This window comes from Aedes albopictus, chromosome 1, assembly GCF_035046485.1.
Source record: "Aedes albopictus strain Foshan chromosome 1, AalbF5, whole genome shotgun sequence".
Classification (NCBI taxonomy): Eukaryota; Metazoa; Arthropoda; class Insecta; order Diptera; family Culicidae; genus Aedes; species Aedes albopictus.
The window spans coordinates 238,280,815-238,289,526 of NC_085136.1; the positions used below are offsets into that span (position 1 = coordinate 238,280,815).

The 8,712-nt window shown below is 42.1% G+C and overlaps 2 protein-coding genes across 2 annotated transcripts; one reads left to right on the forward strand and one right to left on the reverse strand.

Annotated features, from left to right (window-relative positions):
- Nucleotides 1-1,122: 1,122 nt before the first annotated feature.
- On the reverse strand, nucleotides 1,123-5,451 carry LOC115261377 (uncharacterized). The gene is made up of 2 exons (XM_062846483.1): nucleotides 3,015-5,451; nucleotides 1,123-2,944 (listed from the first exon to the last, which is right to left on the reverse strand). The coding sequence occupies exons 1-2, from the start codon at nucleotides 3,162-3,164 to the stop codon at nucleotides 2,444-2,446; spliced, it is 651 nt and encodes a 216-aa protein (XP_062702467.1). The 5' UTR covers nucleotides 3,165-5,451; the 3' UTR covers nucleotides 1,123-2,443.
- A 1,573-nt stretch (nucleotides 5,452-7,024) lies between these two features.
- Nucleotides 7,025-8,712, forward strand: LOC109425340 (triosephosphate isomerase). The gene is made up of 3 exons (XM_019700588.3): nucleotides 7,025-7,183; nucleotides 7,351-7,573; nucleotides 7,918-8,712. The coding sequence occupies exons 2-3, from the start codon at nucleotides 7,385-7,387 to the stop codon at nucleotides 8,470-8,472; spliced, it is 744 nt and encodes a 247-aa protein (XP_019556133.3). The 5' UTR covers nucleotides 7,025-7,183; nucleotides 7,351-7,384; the 3' UTR covers nucleotides 8,473-8,712.

An 8,712-nucleotide genomic window follows, 5' to 3' on the forward strand; every position in this document is an offset into this window, starting at 1 on the left:
TCAGAACACGGGTTCAAAACCTCATCATGATCCAATGTTACGCGCCAACCGATGCTGCCGAATTGCAAGATGAAGAGAACTTCTACAGTCAACTGAATTCTGTCGTGAACAAGATTCCGAAAGGTGATATCAAGATCCTCATGGACGACTTCAACGCAAAGGTTGGTTCCGATAACTCGGACTATGAGCACGTCATGGGACGCCATCGTCTCGGAGAAATGAGCGAAAACGGAGAGCTGTTTGCAGAGTTTTGTGGCAACAATGACATTGTGATTGGGGGGATCGCTCTTTTCCTATCGACCAATGCACAAAGTGACATGAGTTTCCCGTGATGGCGTCACGGAAAATCAAATTGACCACATCTGCATCAGCCGAAAATGGAGACGGAGCCTTCTTGATGTGCGGAACAAATGTAGCGCCGACATTGCGTCCGATCATCATCTTCTAATCGGCGAGATCCGACTGCGCATTGTTAGGATCCATCGTCAGGAGAAGAAAATCAGGCGCCGGTTCAACACACGCCGACTGGAAGACGCTGCGGTGAAAAGGTCCTTCGTCGAGGAGCTAGAGAACCGTGCTGCGAATATTCCTGAAGGTGGAAGCGTAGAAAACCAATGAAGCGCCATCAAGAACGCCTTCATCGCCACAGGCGAGAATAATTTGGATGAGTTACGCACCCGGAGAAAGCAGTGGATCACAGATGATACTGGAGGAAGATAGAGGAGCGAAGGAACGCCAAAGCCGCGATAGAGCGAGCGAAAACACGAGGAGCCAAAGCCGTAGCCCGTCAGCGCTATTCGGTTCTCGAGAAGGAAGAGAATACTCATGTAGACGGGACAAAAGAGTGTGGGCGGCCCTAGCCGACGAAGGCGAGAAAGCCGCAAACACCGGCGACATCCGTCTCCTCTAGGATGTCTTACGTCGCCTTAGTGGGATCAAGATAATGCTTGCAATATCTTGGTAGTCAAATGGCGGCCGATGGCGGCACCAAGATCGACATAGGAGCACGGATCAAGAAGGCGAGGGCTGCTTTTGCGAGTTTAAGAAATGTATAGATAAACAAGCAGATCAGTCGACGCACCAAAATCCGAATTTTTAACTCGAACGTGAAATATGGGGTCTGGTACGTTTGGCATAATGCCGTTTGGCATAATGCCGTTTGGCATAAGGACGTTTGGCATAAAGGACGTTTGGCATAAAGGACATTTGGCATAAGGACGTTTGGCATAAAGGACGTTTGGCATAAAGGACGTTTGGCATAAAAACGATTTTAGTACAGTGTGTATCTCAAATTTATTTTTTTTTAAACGATGAGCTAGAATAACACAAAAGTGAATGTCAGTCTGTTTTTAAACTCATACAAACATTAATTTGTTATGTATTTCTGAAATCATAAATTACAATACATTTAACTTGAACAAAAATAAATATATTTACATTTTATATATCACCATATAAAAAAAAATCCGTACTTTTTACAATAGTTAACATATTAACAGTTGATATAACATTATATATGAAAAACATAAATATGGCATTTATCTTTCCGTTCTTCGCTTACTTATTTACCTTTCGTCTTTATATGCGCCACAACAGCTTGAAGATAGTCATCTGTTGTGTAGTTCAGAAAGTTCTCAACGATTTTTAAAACCTTATCTTCGGTCTGTTGATTAGCCTTCGACTTTTCCTTGCTTGAAGTGGCCGCCAAATATGCCATGATCTGACCTCGCGTATACTTCTCTTCTAGCCGGAATTCTTCAATAATCTTCAATAGCCCCACGTGTCTTTCAACCAGAGTGCTCCAACGGCGATGCCACGCTTCAATTTGATTGGTAGTCTTCGGAATACGATTGAGAATGCTGTCATAAATTGACCAGAGATCTGGTGCATACAGCGGAGCTACGCGAGTCACACGGCCATTTGTGGTTGCCTTCCTCGATCTGCCACACACATAAATTTCTTCGACGTAGGAAAAAAATTCAGCCATTTGGACCGGGGCAGCTTTTTTTAGTTTCTCAAATGCTGGAGCAATTTGTGCACTTGGCAAAAACGCTAGAGCTTGAGTTCTCTTGTAAAATTCAAAATATTTTTCATTTTCTGAAAAAGTTTTGCTGAGGCCGATTCTTTGCATATGCTTCCAGAGATTCATGCTGAAATGAAAAAAGCAACCATTGACTGCTGCCTCCGGGAATTCCGATTGGCAGGCATTAATGATTGCTTTTTCGAAATCAGATAGTATTGTCGTTGGATTCAGGTCGATGTCTGCATCATTCGCTGTGTCGATTACAGAAGAAAAAACCATTCGGTACAGCGCTTCACTCTTGTTGGTCATCAAAACATAAATCAATGGAAAAGTGTGGTTATGAGTAGGGGCGCACGATCCGTGGATGGTAAACAGCTGCTTAAATAAGCATGGTACGCTATCGAATGTACCGTCCATCACTCAATATTTGGCGCCGGCTAATCGTGTTAGGCTATCTGTAGTCCCGAAAATAAGGGCCCTTTCAGATCCATCACGTACATCGGCAAGCAGAAACTTATCGCCATTGACGCTTTTTTGCAATTTTTCTGGAACCTCGAACGTATGGAGGTCTACGGGCTCTTTTTCTTGCGGAACATTAGTAGACCGCGCGCGTTGGATGACTTTCCGTTGAGCCGCCGAGTTGAATTGCTCGTGGACGGAATCTGGATATGGTGATGATGCATGTCGTATGACCTTTGCCGGCCCGGCCGTGTCCTCCATTGCACGTCGTTTCAGTTGTGTACGATATTTCATCTGGACGACGTGCCCGGGATCGAACTCATGGTTGTGGTTTTTCGTAGCCGTCTGTGATAAGATTTTGTGACCAGTTGATGTTTTCTCGGTGACCAGCCGGGCTGCACATTTCGATTCATTGGGGCCATGTGAACGTCCTTTGCACTCCCAATAGTGCTTTCCATCAATCTACAATAACAAATCGAAAAATGAATTGCCACTTTAAGGTTATGTCATCGACCACGTGATGTTTACTTACCGGTTTTCGATTTTGGTAAAATATATACCCACTGTAGACCAAAACGTCGTTCCCCTTTGACGATTTCAGTACTTCCGGGGTTGGATGTTCCAAAGCTCCATCGTCAAATCCAGCAAAGTCCTCTTCGTCAGAAGACATGATGTTCGTCATTGAATTTAATTTTAGAAGCACTTTAATAATCGCAGCGTGTCTTGCCTGAGCTGATGTCGTACGAACAATGGTGAAAAAATTTTCTTTATGGCTTGAAGTGTTGCTTATCTAGACAAGCTAGAACAAGTCCATAAATGAAGTCACGTAATATATATGAGCAATGTCGTTTCCCGTAGTGAAGATAACAACATCTTTTATCATTTTTCACGATTCACTCTACCTTATGTACCCCTCAAAAACATGACATAATTCACGGACGCTGCTCTATCACTAGGTATTTTTTGCTTCATATCATAACCTCAAAAGCAACATGTGCTGAGTAGTTAGTTGGGACTTGGGAGTAAAAGGAAGCAATAACAATATTTCAATATGATTATTTGTTTTTCGACAATATTATGTAAATGACAAAACGTTTATTTCTTTCAATGTTTATTGGTCTGTTTTTCATTAATTACATTCGATTAATATTTCTCTTAGTTCCATTGAGATACTCATATTGTTTATGTGAGACACAGTAGGAAAAATATGTGCTTTCTATCTGTGGTTGTTTGAAAAAATTCAATAAATCAATAATTTGAGCATGATATCGTCGGAAAGCAACACCTTTTATGCGAATTATAAATGTGAGGCAACTAATATCGTCACGAAACCCGTTGCAGTAGAGAAATGCCATCAGCTTCAATCTTTCAGAGTACCTGAATGATTGCGAAAGCAGGATTTTTTTTATATAGGCTGGCCACATGTACACTGGTCCTATGACATCTTGCACACGAAAAAGGATATCATCCAACGAATAATTATCGGATCTATAAACTCGACTCATCAACTCTAAGATGCTAGGCATTTTTAAATTATTGAATTTTTTAAAGTAAACAGCTAACTCACAGTACTGTAATGCAACTAATTTATCACTTTATTCCATTTCATGACACCTACCCGCATATCTAGACAACAATATGACTATTGATCTGGCACTACAGCTATCATTTGAATTTTCCGTTAAAAGGGCTAATCGCGTTGGAGAGAAAAGCATGCACCGCATAAACACAAGTAGAAATAAACAGATGTTCAAACCTAACTGCAGATTAGAATAAACTGTTTCTGCTACTCATTTTGAGCAATAAAGAACGGCTAGCGAAACCAAGAAGGAGAATACTCTATGACATGCATTCTTTCTAAAAATAAATAAATAATAATGCATCCTTTCTAGTTTCAATCAGTGTAGCAGACTGTTTCTCTGAAGAATTTGTCCTTCATTTGCTTGCATGCCGTGTATTAGGTATACGTAAAAAAATACCAATCAGAAAAAAATCAGATATAGCGCCAAGAAGGTGAATATAGTTTATAAATGCGTTTCAAATTTAGTTTATTCAAGATTGTACGCAATTTCTCAGAAAATTTTTCTCTTAATTCTTATAGGCAAAATAATTTGTTCTGCATATGGCCATTTATATCAGAGAGTATTCTCCCTTCTTTCGTGAATAGGCTGTTCTTTATACATGCAGGGAATTTTGTATCCGGAAATTTTCAGACGGTGGTATCACATTTCCCGGAATGTAACATTTCCCAGAATGGTGCTGATCATTAGACCGAAGCACGTTAGGCGAATGACTTCACAGCTAAGGACGGGCAATGAGCAGCGTAGTTGAATGGATTAATTATGATATGCATAAATCTCGAAAGAATAGCCTATTTTCAAAAGAAGGAAAAATCTCTGATGGGAGAGTTTATTAGTGTGGCCGCAGATAGTACAGTATAGCAGCCTAGTTGAACTGGAGTATACTATTTGTTTTTATTTGTTTGAGTAATATATGCAAACACCGCGAACTCTCCCATCAGAGATTTTTCCTTCTTTTAAAGATAGGCAGTTCTTCCGAGGTATATGCATTGCATATATATAAGCAAACTCTTCAATTACGATGCTATACTGTACTATTGGCGGCCACACTACTAACTCTCCTATCAGAGATTTTTCCTTCTTTTGAAAATAGGCAGTTCTTTCGATGTATATGCACATATCATGTTCAAATCATTCAACTAGGCGGCCTAGTGTCCGTGTTTAGCATTAAGGTCAATCGTTTTAATGATCCAGCACCCTAATGACCTGAAACCGCATTCCCGGAAATGCGTCATATAAAAAAAATGAACAAAAATATTTTATGCCAAACGTCCTTTATGCCAAACGTCCTTTATGCCAAACGTCCTTATGCCAAACGTCCTTTATGCCAAACGTCCTTTATGCCAAACGTCCTTATGCCAAACGGCATTATGCCAAACGGCATTATGCCAAACGTACCAGACCCTGAAATATGTGCTGCTATACGCCAGTGAAGCCTGGTGTGTATCAGTGTAGAACACGCAACGGCGGCAGGACTTTTCATCAATAGATGCCTGCGGTATATAATTCGTGCATGATGGCCTCACAATTGGATCTCCAACGTGGACTTCCATCGTCGATGTCATCAAAAGCCGATAGCGACAGAAATTCGGGAGCGAAAGTGGAGGTGGGTCGGCCACACTCTAAGCAGGGGTGGAAACGAAATCTGTAAACAAGCGTTAGACTGGAAACCAGCAGGACATCGCAGCAGAGGCAGACCCAGGGGCTCATGGCGGCGCAGCCTCAACAACGAAATCAAGCAAGTCGACAGAAATTTGACCTGACCACAGGTCAAGGCGATGGCTGGCAATCGCCCAGGATGGAAATCTTTCAATTAGGCCCTCTGCACCACCGTGGGTGTCCAGGACTGAAAGTAAGTAGTTAAGTGCAAAGTCTTCGGTATACCAATCCGTGTGGTCAATTAATGATTATTCAATCAACTCAACATACATATGTACAGGTTTATACATTATTAGTGAAATTGCGAAAAAATCTACATTTATGGTATACCCAAAAAGTGTGATAAAAATGCACATTTGTCTGGGATGGTCTCGACGTCTTCGGCTCACTTATTCCTTGATTTACAAGGAACAAATGCACCGAAGATGCCAACTCAATCCGACGTGATCCGGCACTGCAATCACACTTTGAAAGTGTGTGCACACTATTGTGTCAGTTCAATTTGGGGTACAGTCAGTAATACAATTCAATTAGTGTTGGTGATTTCGGATTTCTTTTAGCGACTCGCCTTTTTTTGTTGAGTAGTGCTAAAGCTGCAACATATTTACTTATGAGTTCATGTCCAATTCCAAATATAGTGTCTACTTACAAAGTAGTGTCCGAATCAATTCGATTCACCCACAGAAAGCTAACTGAATGTTTTAGTTTTAAGAATCTTCTACAACAATCTGCTGCTTGCTACAATTCAATTTCTCGAATCATTCTACGTGACAGTCTGATTCGAAATGTCACCTGTCACCCTAGCTACTAAATTGACATCTGTCACCATGTTGGGCTCACATGGCACCGGAGTCGAGGGGTCCGCAACAATTAGGATATCATACTGTTCGGACGATCAGAGCAGTTACTAAGGGATCCACTATTAATTAAAATAAATTAGTCAGTCACACGGCTTTTTCAATTATCAAAGCATCAAAGTAGGAGACGAACCAGCTCAGGGTTGAAAGTCTCAAAAATAATGGAAAAAATATCAAGTAAGCACGTGGTGCACTGATTCAAAACTAGTTTCTAAATCCATATGATTCTAAGATTCAAAATATTCAATGATTCATTATTTTAACAAACAGAGCTATTGAATCAACACAAATGTGGTAAAAGAAACAGTCAATTTAAAATTTTCAATATCCCTCGATTATTTGCGTTACTACTATGTCATTTTCCGTCATCCGTGTTTCATCATCCGTCACGACCCGGCTGTCAGCTAAACCGAGGCGTCGTCGTTCTCTCTCGCATGGCTATAATGCTTTCTGTGAGAGTGACCCTCTCGTCGTCCGTTATCTTCTCGGGAAACACTGACAAGTGAGAGGAACCGTGTTTTGCACAAAGGTCATCTGGAGGTTGTCGAATTTCTCCACAAAAGTGCAAACCGTCGCACCGGTAGGAAGCAAAATCCTTGTTCATCGTAAGTAAAAGTGAAAATTTTAAACCATTAGCCTTGACATTGTACGGTGTCTAGCATAGAACGTTAGTCTTGGTTGCTTTTACTTTCACTATCACGGCTGTGCGAGTGTTTCGGTGATTGAACGATTAATTAAGATGGTGATTACACAATGTCGATTTCAATTGCAGCTCTCGACTCGTCTAGTCAATACAACAGAACAAAATGGGCCGCAAATTCTGCGTTGGTGGAAACTGGAAGATGAATGGCGACAAGGCCAGCATCACCGACCTGTGCAAGACCTTGACCACTGGACCGCTCAGTGCTGACACCGAGGTCGTCGTCGGATGCCCGGCCCCTTATCTGACCTTGGCCCGCTCCCAGCTGCCGGACAGCGTTGGAGTCGCCGCCCAGGTGAGTAACCAAATGCATTCTATTATCAGCTTCTTCAGTGTAGTAGGACAAAGGTCAGATTGTCGATAAGGTCTATGCCCTGATTTGATGTCTGCTTTTGTTTTCAATATTATTGATTGAATAAATAAGGGTGGTTTATACAATCGATGCGTTTCTTTGATACTGAGTGTCATCTTAAAACTTGAATCGTATTTGGGCTATAACATGGAGTGCAATTGTTTTTGATTGATTTATCCTAAGATGACAAATATTTCTCAGTGTAGGGCGCAATCATGCTTTAGAACCACTCCATTATTTGCCCAATATTGCAGTTTCTCATGTGCAACGTCATCTCTACTCCACAGAACTGCTACAAGGTGGCCAAGGGTGCCTTCACCGGTGAAATTTCGCCGGCCATGCTGAAGGATTTGAACATCGGCTGGGTCATCCTGGGACATTCGGAGCGACGTGCCATTTTTGGCGAATCGGACGAACTGATTGCCGACAAGGTCGTGCACGCTTTGGCCGAGGGCCTAAAGGTCATCGCTTGTATCGGTGAAACGCTGCAGGAACGCGAAGCTGGTCAAACTGAGGCCGTGTGCTTCCGCCAGACCAAGGCCATCGCCGACAAGGTCAAGGATTGGAGCAATGTTGTGATTGCCTACGAGCCGGTTTGGGCTATTGGAACCGGTAAAACTGCCACTCCGGAACAGGCCCAGGAAGTACACGCTGCCCTGCGAAAATGGTTCACCGATAATGTTTCGGCCGATGTTGCCGGAGCCATCCGGATCCAGTACGGAGGATCGGTCACTGCTGCCAACTGTCGTGAATTGGCCGCTAAACCCGATATTGATGGTTTCCTGGTTGGTGGTGCTTCGTTGAAGCCGGAGTTCATCCAGATTGTTAATGCTAGGCAATAAGCACGATAAACCGGTTCGAACTCTGCAATAGGTGAAGCTTATCAATCACCGCCATTTCTCACTCTCTCGGGGCATTTCGGAAGTTCGGAGCGTTCAAGCCTCAAACACGAATGAATAATTTAAAAGTATAGGCGAATTATCATGTAAGTTGAGAAAATGAAAAACAAGTGTAATCAGTGTAATCACTGCTAACTGAAACGTAAACAAAATAAATGAAAAAAAAAACATGTTTAGCAGTTA

Excerpts from the sequence above, each read along its gene's own strand:
- LOC115261377 (XM_062846483.1), bottom strand. The coding sequence starts at position 3,164 with ATGACGAACATCATGTCTTCTGACGAAGAGGACTTTGCTGGATTTGAC. Across the intron at positions 2,945-3,014 it reads TTTACCAAAATCGAAAACCG|ATTGATGGAAAGCACTATTG; the intron begins GTAAGTAAACAT and ends TTGTTATTGTAG.
- LOC109425340 (XM_019700588.3), top strand. The coding sequence starts at position 7,385 with ATGGGCCGCAAATTCTGCGTTGGTGGAAACTGGAAGATGAATGGCGAC. Across the intron at positions 7,574-7,917 it reads GCGTTGGAGTCGCCGCCCAG|AACTGCTACAAGGTGGCCAA; the intron begins GTGAGTAACCAA and ends TCTACTCCACAG.